The 25125-nt window shown below is 47.0% G+C and overlaps 2 protein-coding genes across 3 annotated transcripts in view; both read right to left on the bottom strand.

The window, feature by feature from the left end:
- Positions 1-313: 313 nt before the first annotated feature.
- Positions 314-17124, bottom strand: DCAF7 (DDB1 and CUL4 associated factor 7). Its single transcript, XM_068996741.1, has 7 exons — positions 16654-17124; positions 10108-10266; positions 9682-9793; positions 8533-8651; positions 7746-7955; positions 7057-7174; positions 314-6546 (listed from the first exon to the last, which is right to left on the bottom strand). The coding sequence occupies exons 1-7, from the start codon at positions 16789-16791 to the stop codon at positions 6374-6376; spliced, it is 1029 nt and encodes a 342-aa protein (XP_068852842.1). The 5' UTR covers positions 16792-17124; the 3' UTR covers positions 314-6373.
- A 653-nt stretch (positions 17125-17777) lies between these two features.
- The window catches only part of KCNH6 (potassium voltage-gated channel subfamily H member 6), a 33076-nt gene continuing 25728 nt past the window's right edge, over positions 17778-25125 (bottom strand). For both annotated transcript variants that reach the window (XM_068996719.1, XM_068996720.1), the window contains 7 exons: positions 23990-24242; positions 23362-23555; positions 22484-22583; positions 21942-22229; positions 21392-21572; positions 19801-19999; positions 17778-19453 (listed from right to left, as the gene is read on the bottom strand). In XM_068996719.1, the coding sequence (XP_068852820.1) occupies positions 19166-19453; positions 19801-19999; positions 21392-21572; positions 21942-22229; positions 22484-22583; positions 23362-23555; positions 23990-24242 (1503 nt within the window). In that variant the 3' untranslated portion in view covers positions 17778-19165. The remainder of the gene's footprint in view (positions 19454-19800; positions 20000-21391; positions 21573-21941; positions 22230-22483; positions 22584-23361; positions 23556-23989; positions 24243-25125) is intronic.

Raw genomic sequence — 25125 nt, 5'->3', positions numbered from 1 at the left:
AGAAACAACACTGGAATACAGGGACCCCCCAGCAGCTTCTTAAGAAAGCAAATATTTCATGTACAGCTGCATTAACCATTCTGTTGAAGTTCTGTTGTGACTGGGTTCCTAACAATGTAATTATCTGGGGAAACTTGCAACTTAAGAACAGCTGGAATTATCAAGTTTGTTTGGGTATTTGTAGGATGAGGGATCAATACACTTCACCAACTCTGCAGAGACAAGGCAAAGCAATCAGCCTCCTCTTACAGCAACAAACTCCACACAGAAAAAATGAAGTTCCCCCCAGGTTTTCACTCATCACACAGTGAACTGCAGTCAATCTACAAATGTTCCATTTTTATTACAAAGTATGAAAGGCAGAAAATACTGTACCTAATACACAGGAGGCCGAAACTTAGAAAGAAGGTTAAAAAATCTGAATCAAACTACATAGGAAGCAGGAAATAGCATAAAAGGATGCAACATTCCACTTTCAAGCAAGTTCATAAAATTGCCTTAAAATTTACAGTTTCAGCAATATGGTTCCATGACTCAGGTGTTAAAATCCATTATTAACAAACCCTTTTATATTTTCTCCATAAAAATAAAGGAATATAGGGACACTGCAGTTATCCATGTCAACAATATATGTCTGTTGAATAGCAGGATACTGGGATTCCTCTAGGACAGAATAGTAGCGAAGTTGCAGGTGGAGAAAAGGACAGAAGTAAAATTACTATTGCTTTAACATACTTTAGTGAGGACAAGAAGTCAGGAATCTCATATGGATGTTTGTACAATCATGCTACAAAGATTACACCTTCAGGAAATTACCACAACGGGACTGTGAATGGGAAGAGCAGAAGGGAAAACACACCTAAAAGTAACATCTCTTACTCGGCTACTGGAAACAAAAATGCTTCGGCGCAACGGATTTAAATTACATTTTACACTGCTAGCAACCCAAGGGTTAAAAAAAGGTTCCTTTTAAATAGTAGATTTCATAATTCCTATTTCCCAAGTTGTCACAAAAAGCAACATACCTTTTTCCAGCTGTACTGGGACTTTGGCCTGCTCTGGTTCTTGCCTTTCTGCCTTGCTAAGATCCCACAGACCCACCCTCAGCACCAAGAGGGGGCTGGAGTTGCACGTGTTGCACACGGAAAGCAAACTCCAAAGGATGGGAGCTGGACCCTGGATTTACAGCTACACATGGTCACAATATTTTTTCAGGAAATAGCTTTTTTCCTTCATTTTGTTAGATTTCCTGAAAAGAAACAAACTTGATGGAAGCCACTGAGATAATTTTGATTATTTTTATGACTATGGAAATTCTCGCTTGATGCTGAATATCAGAGGCTGCACAGAAGGCCACTGAGGTCCTTGGCAGACACACCTGTCACCTGAAACAGACAGCAGCAACTCTCACAAGTGCCTTTGCATCTGGTGTCTGCCATGAACCACCAGATGAGCCTTCAGTGACTGGTATTTAGTTGCATTTTTAATTACTGTTCTTTTTAGTGCTGGTGAAAGGTGCTGATTGGAAGTTCTGGAGATCTCTTCCTGAAAACAGAGTCAAGGGCATCCTAAACTCTCCTCAATACCCTCAAGAATGAAATATTTCTGACTCTTCTTGGGTAAGCAGGAGAAGTACAGCTGCATCAGAAAGTGCTCTGTAAGTGCCACACAATTCCCTGGATTCTCTGCAAAGATCAAGAGAAACTGGGACAGAGTTGACCTTGCTCATTGCTTTCCATGTCCACAGAACAGTAAGTACAGGCTTGCTCTGGAATATTGGTCTGAGAGTAGAAAGCAGGAAACACGAGTTAGAGAGAGCATTTGCATTACCTGACAGGATAACAGCGTGCATTTGAGGTGGTGGGACCACTTTGCTATGGGCAGTGGGAAAACTCAACCCTTTAGCACTTTGATGGGACGGGAACTGTGCAATCTGCTGAGCCCAGAGCTTGCCTATGCTGCTGTCCATCTCTCCAGTGCATCTGGAAAGAGTTAAAACACCACTAACAAGCTGGCCAGTTCAATGTTTTAGGCTGTGTGAATCTACAGGCAGCAGCTGCAGTTTTTCTCTCACAAAATTTAAGTTATCCAAAGAATCCAGGCACATGCCTACACAACCAACCCGGCACTGCCATCATCGTGTTCCGATGGTAAAGAAGAGGATTCCCAAACACCACTAAGCTCCTAAACAAAAAGGACTCTCTGGGGACACGCAGCACTACATCCCTTGGGTTGGCCTCACAGGACAGTGTCAGTTTCAGAACATGAAGCTTCAGTTTAACATTTACAGTCTTGTCAAGTGCTCATGTTTTTGGCTTTCAGTAGAAACAAGTGAGGGTCCACTACGATGACCCCAGTTTTGCATTTTGGTGATGGTCATATTTAACATTTTCTACACAACACAGACAAATGCCTACCCTACAAGGGCTGAGGAAAAGATGACTCTCCTCCTCATCTTACCAAAAATATACTTGTTAAAGTGCCATCTGCAAGAGAACAAAACTGACACACTCAGCTCTTAATTTACATTGACAACAAGCACGAGAACATCTGTGAATTCCGTACATCAGACTCCTCCCCTCACCTGGTCTCTGGCAGGCTATGATCTACACTTGAGACTGAGGCAGCTTCTCATTGCACCACCAGGCGAAAATAGATCTTTTTACTATTATCCAGAACATTCAGGAGAGTAATTACCGCTAAGTTTTGAAAGGATCATTAACTTTGACTTATGAGAGGCAATGCCTCCCCCGTTAAATACATTTCAAGGTTTCATAAGGAACAACCTGTTTTATCAGTCTCCTTTCATATAATTTGAAACCACTGTGTTTTCTTTCTAAATAGATTGTCAAAGCACTCAAATCCTTGCCTTTTAAATCCCTGCACACACAAGTAAAATTCCCACAGATGCAAGCTACCATAGCCCCCCTCATTCAGACAATTCACAGAGTTGGCACACTACACACTAATTCAACATTCAACCTGTTTGCTGCAGGTTTTCGCCTCGTTAACAACTTTTACATCATCAGCATCTCCTGGCTGAGAGTCAGCAGGTTGCCCACATAACAGTAGGAATCCATGGACAGCTTGGTTTAAACAGAACCTAACAACCAAACAATAGTTTAGCATCTTGAATTAATCAACTGGAGAAGTGATACAGAACTACTTAACTCAGAAGTATTTCTGTCCCAGAATCAGGCTGGCCTGTACCAACAACAGCACGTGCTTTTCTGCTTTGCTTGCCTCACCTGCGTTCAACTCTTCCCTTAATGCTACTTTCTACTCAAAAAATGTGAGGTATTTGCAAGCAGTTATTCTGCATTCTCTGCTTGTGCAGTAAGAACCAAATAACAGAAGTATCAAAGTATTTCTTTTCATGAACTTTGGGGGAAAATAGTGCTTATGGGGGCTTTACACCCAATATAATTGAATGCCAAGCAGGTGAAATGTGATGAACTGTATATTTCAATTCACAGGCTCCAGTGACAAGTGTCAGGGTTTGTTTTATCTTGCAGATGAACCTAGCCCACTGAGCAGAGCATTCCCTCCCTGTCACTGGGTCAGCAGCTGCTGGCAAAAGGGCACCAAAGTCTTTCCCTTCCTTGTCTATATGGAAGTGCCATTTGCACTACAGAACATCTCGCCCATGAGGATTTTCATGTCTTTTCACTCATTAACCTTTCAAGTGACTTCTCTGAAGTTATTTTAAGTATCATTTCCGTGTGCCAAAACAGTCTCTAGTGATTTAAAATGTAATTTCATGTGAAGAATGACCATGGATTATGCCCAAAGCAATATGCTGTAGATCCAGAAGGTATCCCAACTGGCTAACAAACAGGATAGAGGCTTTATTTAGAATCCACTGGAGCCTCCAAGATTCCTTCACTTGCCTTTGATGCGTTTGGAATAAGCACACAATTCCACAAATAGACTTCAAGCAGTTTTATGGATGGAAGAAGTGACAGTGGATCCTCTTTCAGGTCCCTAACAGGATTGCTTTCCAACAGAAGCAGAAGCTACCTGGTTATTCAGACTATGAGTCCCTTTATACAAGCTCTGTTCTCATCATCTTAGCGTTCATCTTTGACTCGTGCCATCTGTACAGGAATAAACTTTGAAGCAAAAAGGGGACATAGAAAGTACTAACATTGCACGTAATTCCACGTAACAGCATGTTTTGCCTGCCATTTGTAATTAAACAGAGCATGACAAGCCTGTGAATGTATTTCAAATGACTCCTAAAGCTGTGAATGCCATTAGCTGCTCCTGCTATGAGAACCCCAATTTTCACTTCATTCTGCAGAAGTTTTTTCCAGTTTCAGACGAAGTGCTGTTGTAAAAAGTGGTAACTAATTGTTTGGCTAACACGGCTCTGACGTCTAGCTAAAGCCTGTCTGTGGAACACACTACTCTCAGTACTGCTGCTAATAACAAAAATTGACCTTCAAATCAAAGTCAAATCAAGCTTTGTCAGAAATTCCACAACTGAACAGAGTGCCGCTGACAAAACATCAGCTTGAACAGTGTTAGAGTCTCTTGGTTCTCTGCTATCAAAAGGAGTGATGGAATAAAGCTGTCCCTAATGAATTCCTATCAAATTCCTGAGACAATGCTTTTCTGAGCTCCACGGTGAGAAGCAGCCTGCAGAAGAGTATTTCTCTACATCCAGAATGACAAAACTTTGCAGATTCTGTTCTGTATTTGACAGTGTTCAGCTTCACTGTTCCACAGCAATTGCTTTCCCAACTTGCCTTTCCTGCATAGACTGACAAGATCCAAGTTTGCCAGTGTCCTACTATTTATAAACTGCCTCCAGTTGCAGGTGAATACTCATTAGATGGAAAGAATTTTGATGGTTTCTGACATTTACGTGGAAACTGGGCTGCACACCCTTCCAGACCAGCTCTGGCTGTCATGTCTTCATTGGAGAGCACTGCAGAGCCTTCAGCACAGGACCTGTGTTACAGTAAGACTTCAACAAAGATTTTTATCTTGCCTAATCCAGTCAGCTTTCATCAAACAGTATTACTGTAGAGTGATCCACTGTTCCAAACAAAAGCCCTCTGGCACATCCCCCAAAGTCAGGAAGATGACAAGTCCCGAACCTTGGCCTCAATGGCACATTGAGAAGCAAAGTTTCTTTCCTTCTAAATCCACCTTTGTGCATTGCATTAGGGAGTAATTTCTTTCAACCAACCAGCTTTCTTTTGGATAGCAGACCAGCTTTTCTGACTTGTCTCGTTCATTCAACAAGACCTGACAAAAGCAAATACACTTCACAAAAAGATTCCTTTGCACTCCCTTCAAGACCTCCCAGGAACACAGTCCAAACACAACCTCCAAAGTACAGCCTAACCACAAAATCTTGCTTATATTATTTGCCAATCAAGCAAGCTAGAAAGTGTGAAACCATTTTATTTTTGTTTAGATAACGAGGGGAAGTAATTTGATTGGAAGTGTCAATCCCAAGTCCATTACAAATACATTTTTTCAGGAGTTGTTTACCTCCTGGGAGCTCACATCATGCACGTACCTTCTTTCTCACCCTATCACTGCTCTGTTTGCTAACGTGACTGCAGCATACACACAGATTCAATTAGAATTTAAAAATAAGACCTACCATAGTAACAACTGCCTTGAGCATCAGAAAAGTGTAAAGAAATTGTGCAACAAGTACTTGTACTTCACAGCACCAGAAAATTCTGCCCAGGACACCAGATATGGGGAGCCAAGGCAACAGTTAATTCTGGCAGGCCTTTACTGCCAGGGAGCCTGCAGTGTTACTGCGGTTTGTATCCATGAACAGGTCCTGCTTTGGACATATGGAAGTGGATCACATATCAAAAGTAAGAATTAGGGAGAAAAACCTTACTCAATAGAAAGTTAGCCCAATATATAAAAAACATACAAACGTTTAAACAGTTTAGAGGCAGCAACAACAGGAATGATAAAGATTCCTGCCAAGGTGGCTGTTAATATCATCGTCTTTTTCCCCCCACCTTGTTTTGCACCTGCATCTATTAAACTGGTTGATGTGCTGCCTCAGCTGGCTGACAAACACATGGACATATGCAGCAACTTAAAAGCCTGCAAGCTTATTAATACAGTCAACAAACAAATATACAGAACTTTTACTGAGGGAAAAAGAATTCAACAAGAAAACCAGAACTCAGAAGGTCCAAGAGGCTCAGCACGTCTCTGCATTTTAGAGTCTTGAGAGACAGGAGACCCCTGCCATCGATTCTTGCAACAGTTTCTTGTAACAGTAGATGCAAAGCAACAACAGATACTGGCCACTTGACTGGTGGTGTTCTTACTTTAGAGGGGAGGGGGAATGACACAGCCCTGCCTCACTGTGCATGAAGCAGAAAAGTTAGACTCTGAGGATCTCCAGGCAGTTGTTGTAGCAGATGGCTATCCAGTCTGGCTGGGTGGATGCCCACTGTACATTGTTGATCTCTCCCTCGGCTGTGTAGGCCAGGATTGGGTCCTCAATGGCACGAGGCATTTGCTGGATGTCCCAGATGAGAGCCTGGTGATCATCCGCTGCACAGAGACAAGACATGCAAGTACAGTCAGAGTATAACTATATCTCCATGCGTTCCAACTACAGGCCTATAGCCTAAGGAGCCAGATAAGATATGGCTGTTCCAGTCCTGATCCATATTCAAGCCAGTTACAACAACACAATTATGCTCCAACAAAATAAACTTGGATCATTATACATTACCCAGGACAGAGCTGATAAACAAACGACCAGTAGAACTCCTAACAGTAGAAAACATTTAAGAACTGGATTGCAAAAAATCTAAGAAGCATTAAAATAACACAGCTTAGCCAGAGCTGATGCACAGTTTGAGTACTGGGCTCATAATTTCCACACAATAAACTCTAGTAGGTGTCTATTTCTGTAACATTTTAGGAAAGTCACTAATAAAGGGCTGCTAAACTTCAAGTATTCTTTAACAAAGGCAGAGAACTGCATAAACTTTAGGATGAAGAGGATTTTGCAAATGCAGCAGAGGACTCTGAGATTCCCCTGTAGGTCACACTTACCTGCTGTACAGATGTGGCAAGAAGAGTGAGGTGCCCAGGCAATTCCATTTACACATGCTCTGTGGTTGTTTAACCTGGCAACAGGGGTGCAGGGAACTCTGACATCTAGAATCACAACCTTCAGAAAGAAAACCCAGCTACATTAATAAATTTCATTTTTAAAAATTAATTTATTCAAAATACTAAATATTTTGAGGTAAGGCTATAAACATGGCTCTTTCCTAAAGGATGTGGTTGGCAAGCAAGCCCTGTTCCTAAAGAACAGCTTCCAGTTGGTCAGTATGTTGTATCTCAAAAGAACTCAGACCTCACAAGGTGCTTGTGAGTGAGGCCACAGTGGCAAACAAATTGTGCTTCCCTGAAGCAGCCCTGGTAACAAACTAAAACTGAACTGGGAAAGAACAAGGTGACTAAAACACCTGCAGTTAAGATTTTATGTGAAAATTATTTCCCAGCTGCTCACAGACTCCTCTTAAAAATCAGCTGAAATATATACAAGCCATAAAGCTCAAGTTTATTATGCCAAGGTCTCTTCTTTAACTCCTTAGTGCACTAAGAACTGGTCTTTAATCATACCTTGGGTACTGACACTGCCCCTTACCTTAAAATACCTGGCTATAAATTAGCATCAAGCCACCTCCCCCAGAAAATCAGCAACAGCACTGAGGGGAGATGAGCTGCTGCATTACCTCCATCCCATCCATGGCCATCGTAGCCAGATAGTTGGGATCCTGTTTATTCCAGCAGAGACGCAGCAGCGGGTGGTGCTGTGGGTCCTCATAGATGATGGTGCTGTGCTCCAGGTGACGCAGGTCGAACATCCTCACTGAGCCGTCGGCCCCCACCGAGGCAAACATGTCTCTGCCCCCCCCTGCGCGGCTGAAGGCGATGTCGTAAACCTGCACAAAGCACAGCCTCAGCTCCACGCCGGGGAGCGCAGCGCAGGCGGGGACAGGCATTTCACTGCCACACAGCCTCTCAAATACTTGATGTTCCCTGCAACCGTTCAGTTATTACACTTGCCAAAAGCAGGAAATACATGTTTACGTAATTATATTATCACTCACTGAAACTAAAACATACCGATTTTCCAGACTTGGGGATTTTTACGTTGAAAAGTAAAATGTTAAAATGAAAGAATTTTGCAAGCTGTTTATTGCCTTCGATATCTGGTTGATTTCAAGTCTAATTTGATGTTTTACCTCATTTTTCTACAATATTCTGGAGCACAATCTGGTAAAACAAGCATGTTCTTAAGTCAAGAGTCTATGATGAGTAAAAAGAATTGTTTTGATAGCCAACAGTATTTAGGTACTCAAAACTGAATATAATCTTAGAAAAACTGTATGCAAGCTTACATAAATGATCTTTTTGAATCAATAGATTGTTCAAGAAAAAAGGAGGAAAATGGAAAAGTTCTGTTCCTTTTCTACTGCTTTAAAAAGATGCAATGTAAACAATCAAATCCCCCATCACCTCTTTGTCATGTGCAATAAGCTGGGTCTTCACGTGGCCAGACACCAAATTTACTCTTCCCAGAACCTGTCCTGTCTCCAGACCCCAAATAGTGCAGGTTGTGTCAATACTAGAGGTACCTGAAACAAAACCACTTCTATTAGCAAAATTAATATTGTCACAAATGATTTAATAATTTCCTGGATTAATGTAACATCCCCCAACATCTACAGATCGAAATAGAACAGTATAGAATTAAAATCAAGAATGTCAAACAGCCAGCAGTCTTCCATGCATTTAAATGACCCAAACCTTTTAGCTGCAGAAATAGCCTTCCACACAGGAATAAAGTGTAAATAGCTCATGTCTGCTTCAATCTACTCAGAAGCCCGATGCAACTCTGAGATCAACTGTCCCATCCTGTACATCTCTTGTGCATGTGAAACCCCAAATTCAATCAGTGTTGCGATGGCGTATTATTACTAATTGATTGTTGCTGTGGACTGAAGGTGGGGTTAGCAGTAAAGCTCTTAAGAGATAAGAGATGTAACACACACACACACACAAAATAATGTAGTAAATAATTACTAAGACATATTATCACTGTTAATCTCTAGGCAAATCCCCCTGACATAAATGGCTGTTCTCTTCTGGGAAACGAACCTCTGGATCAGTCATCTTGGATTCACAATTTGTCCCGTAGGCTATAATTAAACCTTAAGCGTTCAGCCCCCTCCTCCAACTGAATTAAGGACTCCTGGCTCTCCTCCTGCTGCTGAAATGGCTTCACAAAACACACAGCTCAGTGCAGTTTTATATCCAGAACACTCTAAAGTAAGTCACAGAGATGATGCACATCCTTACTCAGCACTGTAACAACAGCTCACCAGCCCTGAAGGCCAAGACTCCCTATCCCCAAATGTCCCTCGCCCAACTTGAGTGACCCATTCTGCACTGGACAGGGCACCTTTCAATGAAAAAAAAAGTCTCCATGAGATGATTGTTTTTATTTTTAAATATAAGACAACAGCAGTTTCTACGATGCAGCAGTCTGTGGTTAATTATCAGATTAACCAGTGGACATGATGTGACACAGCAGCAGTTACAGCCCAGACTTCATCAGACTAAATTCAAAAGTGTGCCAAAAACATAACGTTTTGTCAGTCTCACCTAACAAGTAAGGATCCACTTCATTCCAGTCAAATGATGTCAGTGGAGCACAAAAATCCGAGTTCTTGTTGTTGTTCAGCAAACACTCCAGACGGGTCTCAGTTTCACCCACCTTTAGAGAAAATGAAACGTCTGACTTAAAAAGCAACATCAACTGACTTGTTCCACTAGCACAAAACATTAGGAGTTAATCCCAGGTTTCTTTCCTCTCAGCTTTATATCCTACAGCTCTGGAAAACACAACCACCAACTCCATTTTCAATAAGCTGATAAAGACAGCAATTACCATGATAATTCTGCTTCTACTATAGTCTTCATATAGTCACCTTATTGCAGTGAAGAAAATCTTGTCTCGAGTGAAAAAGAGATCAATATGTAACACAATTCATGTCATGGTTCATCTTTTCCTAGGGAGGATTTACTCACTCTCCACACTCGCAGGTAGTCACCGCTGGTGGCCAACAGGTCTGGGTAGACTCCCTTGGTGTCTGGGATCCACATCAGCTTTGTGGTGGGATAGGGGTGATCAAAGGTGTTCCTGCAAATGAATTCTGAGCTCTCTTCATCCAAACCAACAAGCTGCACCTGTGAGAAACCATATTTAAAAGAAAGCATTTTATCAAAATACTAATTTCTAATGATAGCATTAAGACTGAGTATGTTTCAAGACATCCTCTGTCACCTCAAGGACAATATAATAGGATCATCATGTTACTGAAATGAGAAATCGTTAAAGCATTGCTGGGGCACATAAGTGAAGTATCCATAATCACCACAGTGCTTTTATTTGAAGAGATGATCCCAAATGAACTGAAATCCAATCCTGAAGGATTAAAGACCACCCTTTTTTTTTCCACATTGCAAAGCCCAGTTTAAATCACAGACTTAAACTGCACAAACATTATTCTAACTCATCCTTAACTGAACCGATACTGACAATGCCATCTTCAGAGAGCAAAATGAGCTGTAGTTTTCACAATCAAAGTGCATATTATGGAATTCTTGGCCATAACCTTGCAGACTGTGATAGATCACACCAGGTAGCTGGCAAGCTTTTTCAGCACCACATGACCCAAAATGTTCTGTCACAAGTGCATGAAAGACTCATAGGTCAGTCACATGAGGGAGGAAGAAGGTAAAACAGAATTCAAACTTAAAATATATATATATATATATGTATAGGGAAGCTAAAAGGGTTATTCAAATGTTTTGTGTGAACAGACCAAGAAAGCAGGTCTGCTGCAAGATTCTAGGTAACTGAGTTCCAAATGAGTACTTTTGCACAGTGATGCGACAGGGGAAGGGCTAAACTTGCCCCGTTGCGAGAGTGATGCAAAACAGAGCAAACAAGGAACCATCTCCACACAGCCCAGTCATGACAATACCTGAAGTAATGCTTGAAGTCCCAGACATGATGTTATTAGAAAAATATTGACATGTCAGAAAGTGTTCAGAGAACAAAAGGTGCTGGGAGAACTTGTTTAACCTGCAGTGACTACAGGACACAAACAGGATGAAAGTCCCACTGTGTGAAATGCTGCTCAAACACAAACATTATGGGGACGACTCACTACAATTAGTTTGTAAGCTGCTCACAGTAGGAACTTCCTAGTACTTTCCACACAGCAGCTGCCTCCTGGGAATAGTAGCTTAATGGATTTTTTCTAAGATGTTTATCTGAAAAAATCCAAAATTCATGCTTATCCTGGGATAAGCAATTTGTCTAATAAACTACACATTTCAACTAGATGGGAAATCTATCACATTTTTCCCCCATAACAGAAAACCAACAAATGCTTCAGTGGATGTTAAAATCTAATTACTTTGCAGTTTTATGAGCTCCTTTAGAGATGCTCTTAAATGCAAACCTTGTCCCCCAACAATGAGAAGCTCCATTCTTTCCACACCATAACAAACACTAAAAGATGCAACCAAGTATGCTTCCAAAAACTGAAATACTGTCCATCACGCCCTCTCTTTATTACAACTACTCCTTATTATCCTTCATACTGTAGTATAAATCAGTCAAAAATCTCCCAGACTTCTGAAGTGATTGACAAATAGCTTTCTAACTCCTTTAGGGATCAGAAATACTAAGCGGATTTTACAAAGGAAGCAAATTGTCCTTGGTGATAGAAAATCTTGTGGCAAGGTTAGGATCAGAAGACAAATAACCTCTAATCATTTCTCCTTTGCTTATGCTGTTTTCCACTCAACATGAGTGTATTAATCCTACACAAAGCAATCAACATCCTCATCACCAGAAGCAAATCTCAAACAGCAAAGGATCCCCTTTCACTGGTTTAATGTAAATATTCCTGCACTTCATATTCACATTTAACCCCTTCTCAGACCTAAAGACGAAGCAATTCAGCAATCCAGTATCTCTGCTCTTTGACATGTTTAGGTGCAGGCTGGGTTAGAGAACAGAAACTGTATTATCATCACCAGAACTCCTGGCACTGCTGCAGCTCAGGTGCCTGCACAGCCTTCGGAGCTGGAGCAGCTGGCGGTAACTCCAAGCACGAGACACTGCTCTGCCTGGACACTGGAGCAGAAGGAATGCTTGAGAAGCTCTGTTCTTTCCAAGTTCAGCATATTCAAAGCTGGGACTCTTCTTTTCGGACTTGATCACACACAGTCACTACAGAACCCCTCTACTCATCCTCTTGTGCAGGCTGAACATGAGGGGATGGAACATGAAATTATTTCCAGGATGCCAATTATAACAGAGCTCTGTCTCTCCCTTTTGCAAGGGAGGCAAGAATGCTGCTGCACGAAGGAGTGTCTGAGGTCCAGCCCAGGTAAGACTGAGGTGATGCCTATGGAAAAGTACCTGTCAGTCTGGATACAAATTGAACCATTCTACATCTCCCTGTAAGTCTTTCCAGTGAGAAAATGAGGATCAGCGTGTTCAATCTCAACTAGTTTTGTGATTATGCCATGCCAGTAGTTAGGAATGCTAAATATTTGTTTGTTTCTCCAACACTTCAAGATAGGAAAATTCACATCTAATTTTAGCATATTATAATCCAAGCACTTATCAAGATAAGGCATAATTGCAACAGTGCATGTCACTAAAGAAGTGCCTTTAATCAGCATTTTTAAACTTCCAAAAAAAATCCTGTCTCCAACATGATCCAAAAGAATCAGACATAGCTAAACGATGCAGAATTCGGTAACAGCTTCTTTTTCTTACATGGTTGGAGGAACAGTAAAGTAAACCCCCGCAAACCACAACCCTCTATCTAATTAGTAACTATCCAAAATGACATTTCACAATTTTTAGGGTCATGTACAATCAGAAAGATGTCACAGCACCAATTAATCTTCACCGTGCAATCAATTTTTCTTTGCAGTGCTAGATCTTACAGAACAAATGACCTTCTGGCAAAACAACTGCCCTGAATGCTCTCTGTCTGAGGGAGGAGGTAGAAATCTGGGAAGCACCTGGTCAGCCCTGCCCGCCTGCTCCAGTGACGGGAGCAAGCTGTGTACAGCACAGCCTCTACTGTCTCCTAAACCAGATTCCAGTTTTGTCTTGCAGAGAGATCCCAAAAATCAGCCTTTCCTGGTGTTTTCCACAGATCGCTCCTGATCCATGAAGCCACAGCCAGGAGCATGTGGAGCTTATTTTAAACTAAGACCTATGAACACTGTTCCTCCCATCATGACACTGATCCACGAGGGAGTACAAAGGCTGACTACAGTTTTCCAATCCAAGAAGTTTAGGAAACACCACCTCAAAGTATTTAATTCTTCCAACCAGAGCAAGGCATCTCTCTTCTCATAGCAGTGATTTGATCAGTGAAGGTATACAAGCTGAAACAAAACTCCTTTGGGGTTCAAACAGGTCTTGGCAACCAGCTTCAGTCTGTGCCACAGAGCACATTAGTGTGATGGCTGACAGGGTTAGAGGTGTCTGGGAACTGGGGATCACAGTAAATTAGGGTCTGGCAGCCAAGAGGTTTGAGTTCCCCACAAAAGAGAGGTGTAAACCGACAGTTCATGTAACCTATAGTACTTTAAATGCTGGTAATTTCTACAGAAACAGAAAATTAGAGAGAAATGAGAAAAATCTCCCACTCTTTCTCCTTAATTCCCCCCCAGTAAGCACTTCTGCAACAAACACTTGGGCATTGAGTCTTTTTAAAAGAAATCCTAAACGATTAATAAGGAAAAGGTATATACACTTATTTAGTTGGACTTTAAGCTAGCTATACTATTCCAGACCATTTTTGTTACTATTGGAAGAAAGCCAACTATTTGGAACAAACCATTGCAATATCAGGAACACAAATGTTACCAGGACCTTGTCAGAAACCTCAAAGAGGGGAGTGCAAAGATTGTGAGTGTAAAGAGAAAGCCAAAATGAAAATCAGTTTTCATTATCCTTTTAATTAGTGCAAACTGTACTTATAAGTGTGTTTTGATCATAGAAGCTGCAAAATAAAACATCTCAACCATGAAGGACAAATTATATGCAGAAGGAAAAGACTACACACATACTCCGTAAAAAAATCGTACATTTCTGTTAACTCCAGAAGTCAGGCTAAAAACTCCACTGCTCCAGGCCCTTTGCTGTACAGTATCATGGACTATTTAAATGGGAACCTCTGCTTTTCCCCTTTGCTCCTTTGGTTATACCATGTTCACAGACTGGAGCTGGAAGAGTTTACAGCAAGTGTGCAGGTAGCACAGTTTTACAGGACCTGTCCAAGGGTTTCCAATCTGGAGCGTGAAACTATTCCCTGAATGTTTCACCACCCTCTAAAGGGCTCAGCACAGCTGAGAGAGTCATAGTAAGGCACCACTAAAACAGTGCGGATACCGTTTTAATAATCCCAAGAGTATTCTGGTCCCCAAAGCAAAGGAGACAACACCAGTGCTCTGAGCAACAACACTCACAATTAGCCAAGACAGCTCTCTGTTAACTGTCTTCCTACAAAAAACACCAAACAAGACAACAAAAATACAAAAAAAATCACTCTGAAATATCAGAGACACAAATTAAGGTTATATTTCACTGCATTGATTGTACAAGTTTAATTTTTAATCATACATCATCTTTATTTCTACAGCAGCAGCAGCATCCAGACTTTTCTCATCCTCACACAATTAGTTTCCGGCTCTTTACACTACACAGACCTCACAGCACGTGGTGCTTACATGGACTGAAGTCGACAGAATCATTATTCCTGGAGCTCAGAGGCCAAGAGAAGCCCTGGGTAATATTTACAGACAGTGATAATTTACATAGTCCTACACAATTTCTGTCTGCAACAACTGTGAGTGTAAAGGGTAGAAGAGAGGAGTTGACTTGGTGGCTTTACACTGGAAGCTTGAACTGAAAAGCAGATCCGACCACACCGTAACTGAGAGCAACCCCAGGGAATGCTCCAAACTTAAAGAGGTATAGGCAACGTAAATGTATAGCCCCTTATTAATCAATTGTGCCGCCTCTAAACAACAACTGTTAGCAATTTGCTGTTTTACCTTCTCCGAGTATGGACTACAAAAACATTTTCAAGTTGGTCTTTAAACAAATTGGAAGTTTTCAAGCTCAGGCCCTGCCTGTTCCCAGCAGCATTCCCAGAAGCACAACACTCTCTAGGAAAAGGAGACAGCTCTCACACAGAGCTCACAGTGCCTGAACTACAACATGCTCAGCAAAGCACCATGTCTAGGACTGCTGCAAGGGCAGGGATCTAACCACTCTAAGAGATGTCACCCCCGTCACCACACCCTTGCGCAGAGCCCTATCCCCAACACCACCTTTTTGACAGTGTTTTCCACAATCTCCATTAAACACCTTGACAAGGCTACAAAGCTACATGCTATAAACACACCAAGCTCTACTGGCAAACCTTCAGTTTCACAGAAATTTCAGGATGCTCTGTAACTTCATCCATCTCCTCATCTCTCTTCTCTTTCTATGAATTCATTATACCAGACTAGCACCTTGAAGTCTGTTCAGAAGTGACTGCACATGTGTTCTGAGAAATGAACACAGTCTCCATTACCTGTGTGACATTCTCCACTTACACTCTGCAGGGAAACAATGAAGATACAATCTCATGCCTCAGTACACCCCTGTTCTCCGGGAAAAGTACCCAGGAATCACTGAAAGTGGTTTATATACTTATGAAAAAAGTTATCATCATACAGAAGTCCTCCACAGCAAGAAAGTACAATGAGAACAGCCCATTTCCAACACAGTCTCAGACACCCTGTACACCACAGAATCATACAATTGCTGGGGTTGGAAGGGAACTCTCAAATTCATCCAGTCCAATCCCCCGTTCTAGGCAGGGTCATCTGAAGCAGGTGATGCAGACACGTCCAGGTAGGTTTGGAATGTCACCAGAAAGGGAGACTCCACAAGTTCCTTGGCCAGCCTGTTCCAGTGCTCTGCCACCCTCCAAGGAAAGAAGTTCTTCCTCAGACTGAGGTGGAACTTACTTGTATCTGTATGCATATATATGCACAAACTTTAGTCCTGGGCATGAACTTTCCTTTATATTGACCAAAAAGCCAGATATGCCCAAGCCCGGGGACCTTGTTTTATTTCTATGGCAGCAGCATCCAAACTCATCTCATCCTCATACCTTTAGTTTTCAGCTCTTTACACCACAGAGAACTCACAGCATATGGCGCTTATGTGACTGAAGTTCACACAATCCTTACTCCCGGAGCTCAGAGGTCACGAGAAGCCCTGCAGCAGCGTTATCCCAAAACCAGCAGCGCCCAGGGCTCCTCCCGCCGCAGCCCCGCAGTGTCCCCTCGGCTCCGGGCTCGCTAGGAGACCAGCCTGGACCTGGTCCAGCGCCTGCACCTCGGGGGCACCCGACGGCTTTGCACAGCTCCGGGCGTCCAGGACAGGGCGGGTAGGAGCCCCCCGCCCACCCCAACCCCGGGATGAGGAGGGTCAACCCCTGCTCTACCCCAGTCCCTGTGCCCACAGCTGCCCACCTTGTTGTTGTACTCCTCTACGAAGCTCCCCAACGCCAGGCGGAACCGCTTGTCAGGCCGGACGCTCCAGTTCATGGCGTACACGGTCCAGGGCGCCTCATATTTGTAGATCTCCTTCCGCTTCCCGTGGAGCGACATGGCTGGGCCGGGGGGGCCGCGGCCTGGCCCAGAGAGGCTGCGGGAGGGTCCGGCTGGAGCAAGCCAAGAGGCGGGCCGGGCCGGGCCGGGCCGGGGGGAGGCTCAGCGCGGCCCCCGAGACGGGGAGCGGAGGAGGCACGGCACGGCCCCCTGCGTGTCGAGGAGCGCGGAAGGCTCGGCTCGGCTCCCGGAGCGGCAGGGGAGGCTCGGCTCGGCCCCCGGGGCGGCGGCGGGGAACGGGGAGGCCCCGGCTCGGCCCCCGGTCCCGGCCCAGACCCGGCGGCGGCAGCGGCGCTGAAGCCGTTTGGGACTCGGCCTCTCACACAACGGGAACGGAAGCCACGGGGGGAGCCCCACCCACTGCGCACGGGTTGGATGCCTTGGCTGCGATTTAGAGCGCCGGCTGGCTAGTGGGTAATCCGCCTGTCCGCTTGGCCCGCTGCGGTTCTCTATTGGCCACTTTGCCCGTCACTCGAAACGGACGCTCTCGCTCCGGCTGGGGTAACCTACGGCTGCTCTTGGCCCCGCCGAGGAGGGCGGGCGCGCTCGCTGTCGACATCTTATTGGCTACACGCGGTCGCAGCGACCGGAGGTCGGGTCGTGAGGCCTTATCGGTGATCGGTTGGCTGCAAGTGATGTCAGTCACACCAGCCCCAGGCGGGTGGGGCCGCTTCGGGCGCAGAACGGTACCGCGGGTTCGAGTCCCGCCTCTGCCGGGTGGCGGACGGGGCCGGACTTGTCTCTAATTAACAGGAGGTTAATTATGGGGTTTATTTTTGGAAGCGGCACTGGCGTGTGCTCGGCGCCTTACTGGGGGGAGGGGCGCAGCTGGCTCCCTGGGGAGTTCCCTGCTGTGCTCAGCATCCCGCTCGGGCCGGGGAGAGGCTGATTTAATCCCCTGCTGGGGGCGGGGGGACCGCCTGGGGTCGGTGATGCGTGATCGTGGGTCCGGCCCCTGAAGCATCCGTCTCACCCCGCGGGAGCCGTGTCCGCTCAGCGGGGGATGCAGGGGCTGTGCTCCTTGAACTCCCGCTCGCTGCAAGGACTCTGGGTCTGAGCCTTGCCTGAGTTGGGTTTGTGAGATCATTTCTCATACACAGCTGCCTGCGCTTCTAGAAAAGCTTTTCCAAATTACTGCAGAGCCTCAACTGCATCCTGTCGGGAAGGGATTGCCTTGATCTGACTGCACATGGGCTCTCTCAGCGCCACACTCCTTGGACGAAGCAACTGGGGTTTGACCACAGCCTTTTCGGGGTGAAGATGCCCGGGATGAATTCATGAATGCTCCCAATGAACACAGCTGTAATTCACATCAGGTGCCAAAAACATCTTTATTAGCAAAGTGTACACTAAAACTCCAGAGAAAGAGATGCTCACAGTTTGACTACTCTCAAAGGGAGCTTGATACATTACTTGAGCTGGTGGCCTAGGACTGTCACAGCATCTACCTGAGCGGCGAGGCAGCAGTGCTACGTGGGCTTCTCCTATGGGAATGCTGCGGGAGTCTGCTGGGAGAAGGGGTGGGCAGGAGGAAGCACCTATTGAACCTTTATCAAAAGAGAGAAGCTGGGAGGGAGGGCTGGACACAAGGTATCTGGGGCTTTTCAGCTTTCTGGGATTGTGCTTTTGAGTTTTGTGCTTTATGCCCAGGCTGGTGACCAGATGGATTTACCTGGGGAGTTGTGGGATGCGTGTTGGGGTTTGCAAGGCGTGACCAGCCTTGCTGGAGAAATCAGTGCCCTGGGACTTGTGCTGAAGCAGGCTGAGGTGGCAGGGGCTGTTGGTCCTTCACTTCTCAGTGGCAATCAAGTAGGACAAGCTTCTGTCCTCTGTCCTCGTCCTGGGCTTCCCACCTGTGGTTTCCCCTGGACCACACCGTGGAGATCTCCCACTCCTCCTGTGGTGACCACCCTTTCTGTAACACCTGCGGGCTCTGCTGGGCCAAGCCTCGTACCAACACAATGGTCCCTGCTCCAGACATCTCCAGCACAGTGGCCTCGCAGCCCAGAGCCGTAGATTTGCTCTCCTGTGGTCGCTGTGGCTCGCTTGGCTCATGCCCTTCTCGAGAGGAAGCCTTGGCAAGGAGGAGGGGGTGGGAACCACATGGCCTAACCAGCTCGATGGTGGCTGTAAGAACTGTTCTAGGTTTGCTCTAATGTGCAAATGAAATCTACTCTATGGGAACCGCTGGAAAATGTTGACCTTGGAAACCAGCCACTCTATACTTCCTGTCAAGCTGGCAGAAGATAGCTACAAATTATACCCCTGAGCCAATGGCATTGTCCAATGTCTTACCCTTGCAGTCAAAATCAACATCAACTGACCGGGCTTGCAGTTGAGGTTCCTCTTGACTCCCCCCGCAGCCCCCATGTCTCTAACTTCCAGGAAGCATGGGGTCGGAGAGGTGTCTCTGAATGTCCTGGTGCTCGGAAGATACCTCCAAGTGCTCAGGGAGGGAAGGGAAACGAGAGCCCCGCAAGAGTCCATGGGTATTTGGTGCCCTTTGGTGGGGAGGCTCTGGGTTCGGGAGAGGTGGGGAGTGGTGCTCCTGCTCAGAGTAGACTGTCATGGTTTTGTCGGATGACTCAGAGAGCTGCATCCCGCTTGACAAGGAGTCCCTGGATTTCAAGTGGAACTTTTCTACCTCCGTGTAGCTCGGGTGCTGGTGGGAAACGAGGAATCGTGTGGGTTATGGTAAAAGCAAAATGAAGCAGCCACGCTCTTTCCTCATAAGCCTTGGAGCCTCATCAGGCTCCAAGCCCCAAAATGTTATTTTTCACTTGAGGAAGCCTCAGAGCAGAGGAGCCCACTTCCCTCCCTACTGATGGGGCACCTTGGCAGTGTTGGGGATGGCAGCTGTGCCCCAAAATCAGTGATGCAGTGGGCAGATCTGCTCCCAAAACAAGACCCCGTGGCTTTGCTGGGACCCATGAGTGTTTGGCTGTGCTTTGCCTGGAGAGAACTCAGGACTGGGGCAGAAGGACCCCGGCGGGTGAGGGGTGACCTTACCTGCTCCTGGGTCACTGGCTCCTGGTCCTCCAGAGGCGCACAGGGAGCGAGCGGCTCCAGGCTCCGCGGGACGATGCCGTACATGGCCAGGCTGTGGGAGGTCGGTGAGATGGGGCTGTACGCGGGTGGCACTTGGGACAGCTGGCGCTGCAGGAGCTGGAGGATTATATTAATATCTGACGACATCCTGGACTCCAGCCTGGGGACAGAGCAGCCTGGCGTTAGCGTAGAGAACCCTTTTGCATACCGCGGCTGGGCAGGGGAGGCACTGGGAGGAGGTGCCAATCTCGCTGCCCCAGGGCAATGATGCTTTGCCTGCTGCTTGTTTTTAGAGGTTTTTAGAGAGATTCAAACCAGCACTGCCACAGAGAGATCAATCCTGCCATCTCTCTCCTGCCACACTCAATCATCTTCTGCCCAATTTTATGTGGAGCCAAACTGGGATCTGGAGCAGGGATTTGAAAAAAAGCTAAAATTACCCTGGAGGGGGGAAAAAATTGCAATGGTTAGTTTTAATCTGGATCAATTGTCCACGCCAGCTGCCTGTGCTGACAGATGCAGCAAGGCAGGTTAGTGCCAACCATTTTTAACTGAGGAATAGGAGGAAACAGAAAAGTAGAAGTCTCTTCCTTCTGCCTTGTCCTTGACTGAAGTGAATAGCTCTGGCAGGAGCGGGCACAGCCCCGCTTGCAGGACACAGTCACAGCATCACTTACAGAGTGGGTAGATCTGTCCCCCAGTGCTAGGATGGTGCACTGGGGAGACGCTTAAACACAAGTGTGTGGTGAAATGAGCTCAACAAGTGCAGCAGAGCCCACAGTGTCAGCCCCTCATGTGAGTGCTGGCTGGGGACCTTAAACCTGCACCTCCAGTGTGGGTTCTTCCTTCTCGTTCAAAAATCATAGAATAGTCGGGGTTGAAAGGGATCTTAAAGCTCATCCAGTTCCATCCCCAGCCATGGGCAGGGACACCTTCCACTATCCCAGGTTGCTCCAAGCCCCACCCAACCTGGCCTGGAACACTTCAGGGATGGGGCAGCCACAGCTTCTCTGGGCAACTTGTGCCAGGGCCTCACCACCCTCACAGGGAAGGATTTTTTCCTAGTATCCAATCTAAACATACTCTCTGTCAGTTCGAAAAATCATGTATTTTTTCTTATTTAGAGGGCAGTGATGGTCATGAGGCTCATTTGCTCAAGCAGGAGGATGCTTTTAGCTCTTTGCAGCAGGAAGAGGGGACCTGCAAAGGGCTCCAGTTGTGCCTGTGGGTGGTTTCATATCTGCAATTGCATTGAGTTTGGAAGCCATGGCAAAGTGACAGATCTCAGGTGGCAGTGTGGGAGATCCTGGGGGTGGTGACAGATGCCAAGGGTGGTGCACAGCAGCAGATGAGGGGCTGGGCTGCAGTCAGGGTCAGGACTTGCCCTTTGAGAAGCTCCTGCATTTGCAAAGCACTCCCACCCCCTCCCCAGGAATGCAGTGTCCCAGGGGTCAGGATGTGGCGTTGCTGCACACAGAGCCCACTGCAGCCACCTCTAGAAAGCAGAAGCTGATGGCCCAGAGTCCCTCAGGTCCTCTCCAACCCTGCCCACCTGCTGAGCTGGGCCTGCAGGAGCTCCAGCCTGGACTCGATCTGCCCTGGCCTGTAGTCACTGTGCAGGGGCACGTCCTGTGAGCTGTGCACCAGCGAGATGTGCTGCAAAGGCTCCGCAGGGTGGGCCGGCCTCCGGTCCTCCCAGAAGGTGAACATGTTGGGAATATCCAGGGGAGTGGCTGGAAGAAGAGGAGACATCTCAGCACTTCTGTCTTGCATCCTCCAGCCCCACTGGTATGGAGGTGTTCCAGATTCTGTCACCTGACATACATAGAGAGCCATCACCAACATACACGTGGAACCACCACTGACATACGTGGAGAGCCATCACCCACACACATGGACAGCCACCACCCTGACACACATGGAGTGGCACAGGAGGGACAGAGCAGATCCAATTGGGGATAAAAGGCAGTGAAGACCCTTGGCCTTGGAGCGTGGCTCCCCTCAAATCCATGTGAGCTGCTTGGACCTGCTCCAAGACAAGGCCACCATACCCAAGCATCTCTCACCACCCTCCTGCCAGCTCTGCCTGCAGCTGTGAGTACCTGTGTAGGACTGGCTGCTCTCTGCCGCCTGCTTGCCAACCTCCGTGTTGCCGGTGCTGGTGGTGATGAGGCTGAGCGAAGGCAGAGCAAAGTCATCCTTTTTGGGTGTGGGAAAGGGCTCAGCTTTCACAGGGCTGCCAGTCTTGGCCTCGTCATCACTAGCCTGGGAGCAGGGAGAGGTGCTGCTGCCCATGTCGTCCCACTGGTCCTTACTCAGCGGGTTCTGCGGGTTGGTGAGCTCGGAGTAGGTGTGATACTGCTCTGCATCAGAGATGCCCGTGTCTCGGTCTGTGGGACAGCACAACAGGTCAGTCTGGGGAGTACCACACATGAAAAAAACAGCCCCCATTCCCTCTAGGATGCCTGTAGGGCTGGGGCATCACAAGGGGAAGGAGGGAAGGCAGTTTGGGTGCCTGCAAGATGGTCTGCAGGGACAGAGGCACCAGCAACCTCTGCTTTGGGGCACCTGCCAGGGTAATAATTAATAGTGATGCCTCTCTCCCGCCCTGCAGGCTGGGCTCTGCCAACGCAGTGGAACTCACCAGGCTTGCTGGGCTGGCAAAGGGAGTGCTTGCGTCGGCGAGTCCGGCGGTAGGTGCAGTCATACTCCTCGCTGAGGGGTGAGCGGGGAACGCTGTCTGCCTGAGGAATGAGAGGGGCTGGTCACCAGGGAAAGGGGGCCACATCCCATCCGTGTGTGCCATGGGGGCTACAGCCCTTTCCACATCCTCTGAAGGTGAAGCTACCTCTGTCTCTTCACCACTGCCCTGTCCCACCCAGTGCCTCCTGGACTGGTTTCAGAGCTCAGGGGATTCCTAAGGCTGTCCTTGCTGCTCTGAGACTGAGGTAAGGGTGTCAGGGCCATGGGGAGGGAAGGAGCACCCTGAGAAGTGTCAGGACATCCCAGAATGGGACAGGACGTGGAGGGAATTTGACTTTCTTTTCTATCTTTCAGGTCTCTCAAAAAAAATGTCAGGAAAGGACAAAGTTCAGTCACACACTATAAAAGAGTCAAAAAGCCCTGGCAAAAATGCTTCACGCCTTTCAGGGATTGCAAACCTGATTATTTAAAAAGCAATTTTCAGAGGAAGCGGGTACCCAATTCAATGAAGCATGAGAATATTTCTTACTTCAGCAGCCTCAAAATGTGTGCAACCCATTTGCCCAGGCTGGAGCAGCCCTGTGGCTGATTTACAAGTGCTGCAGAGCAGAGTACCACTGCCATGGCTTGTTGTGCCAGCTTTTGCAAAGAGCTCAGAAACATGCAGTAGACATGTCTTGCTGTGGGGGAATCATAACTCCATGGAGAATGCCCTGGGAAATGTGGCTGTTGCACCTGCTGACATCCTTGCTTCAGCCCTCCCACTTGCCAAATTTAAGCATTGACCACATTGCTCCTTGGGGCAGCCCTGGCACTCACATCTCGTAGGTTGAAGGTGATCTCTAAGTTGCTCCAGAAGTTGTCAGAGAAGGCTGGGTACATGTCCAAGACCTCCAGCAGGTCTTCGCGCTGAATCTTGTGCAAGTCACAGTAGGTCAGGGCCCTCACATCAGCGTTGGACTTCCCTGGGCGGGCGTAGAGGCTGATGGGCTCCCCAAAGATGTCGTTCTTCCCTGTGTCAAGAGACAGCTCATTATGGAGGGGTGGGCACCCACTGCTGCTCCAGATGTTCTGGTCCAGCACCCCTTACTTTGGGGCTCATGAACAAGGGGATGTCCAGCAAGCCTGACCCTGATTCTCTGCGCTGGGGATGACACTGTGAAAGCCATCACTGATGGTGAAACCAAGCCAGAGAAGTGGGTCATCAGTGATGGCTGGTGACTCCTGACCCCTGCTCTCCTTACTCCCTTGTGGCCTCCTCCTGGCATCTCCCAGGGATCCTCCTTTCCCTGTCCACTGGTGCGGGGACCCATCAGATGCTGAGGAACAACCTTCCCTTCCCCAATGAAATTCTTTACCCTCACCTGCCACCCTTTGTCTGCTGCTCATTGCCCATCACCCTTTGCCCCCCACCCATCACCCCTCACAAAAGGAAGGACTTTTCCACCTAAGATGGCCACCACAATGTCTTCCCGGAGGATCTCAATGGAACCCCGGGAGATGAAGTAGAGTGTGGTGAGGACATCTCCATAGTGCACCAGGGTGTCTCCAGGCGGTGCATGAGTCGTCTTGAACTTCATGGCCAGGGCGCGCAGGCAGCCTTTGCTGGCTCCCCGGAACGCTTTGCAGTTCTGCAGCAGCGTGCGGTTCAGGTGCAGGCAGATGTCAGCCTGCAGGCAGTCAGGGAAGCCCTTCAGCACCTGTGGAGAGCCAGGGAGAGATGCCATCATGCCACCATCCCTGGGAGGGAACACTGTGACAGAACTGAGAGGTTGTGTGACACTCAGCGTGACACAATGGGGCCAAACAGGGAGACTGTGCACCCAGAAAGCCAAAGGTGGGACATCTTCCCATCCCTAGAAGTGTTCAAGGCCAGACTGGATGGGGCTTGCAGCAACCTGGTCTAGTGGAAGGTGTTCCTGCCCATGGCAGGGAGTGGAACAGTTTGAGGTTTGAGGTCCGTTCCAACCTCAAACCATTCTGTGATTCTGTGATTCTGATGACCTTTTGATCTTTCCTTGGTGGATCCCTGCCTGCCTGGCTGTCACTGGCTTTTACTGCTTGTGCTTGCGTACAACAGCACTCTCAAGCAATAAATAAAAGTAACCAGTTCAATCTATTATATACCCACTGGTGGCATATCCCCTTTTTCATCTTTGCACCCACTAATCTTGGATGAATGAGAGCAGAAACTGGCACAAAGAGCACAAAAACCTTAATTAAACAGCACCTGCCTGAATGCCAAGAAGCAGCAGCACGGGGCAGTTGTGTGCAGTGACAGCTAAATATACCTGTGCAAATACCTCATGTTGAACAAAAGCTGAATCTGAAGGTGACATCAAGGTAAAACGCGCAATATGGAGAAAGCTGCTGCCACCAATGACTCACAGTGCCAAGGTGAAAACCACCTGGGTTTGGGGTTTTTTTTGGAGAGCAGCATATGGCCCCAGGGTCCTCCTTGCTGTCCTCTTTGCTCACATCCTGCCGGTGGCCAAATCTGGAACAGCCATGCTGGGGCTGGTGAGCATGACTTGTTCCTGGCTCCATCATGATCTCCCAGGCTAGCAGGAGTGTTTCCCTACT

The sequence above is a fragment of the Aphelocoma coerulescens genome, chromosome 27 (assembly GCF_041296385.1).
Source record: "Aphelocoma coerulescens isolate FSJ_1873_10779 chromosome 27, UR_Acoe_1.0, whole genome shotgun sequence".
Taxonomy (NCBI): domain Eukaryota; kingdom Metazoa; phylum Chordata; class Aves; order Passeriformes; family Corvidae; genus Aphelocoma; species Aphelocoma coerulescens.
Note: the sequence above shows the minus strand (reverse complement) of the source record. Positions and strands in the feature narration are given on the sequence as shown.

Excerpts from the sequence above, each read along its gene's own strand:
- DCAF7 (XM_068996741.1), bottom strand. The coding sequence starts at position 16,791 with ATGTCGCTCCACGGGAAGCGGAAGGAGATCTACAAATATGAGGCGCCC. Across the intron at positions 9,794-10,107 it reads ACTACCTGCGAGTGTGGAGA|GTGGGTGAAACTGAGACCCG; the intron begins GTGAGTAAATCC and ends TTTTCTCTAAAG. Across the intron at positions 8,652-9,681 it reads AGTGGATCCTTACTTGTTAG|GTACCTCTAGTATTGACACA; the intron begins GTGAGACTGACA and ends GTTTTGTTTCAG.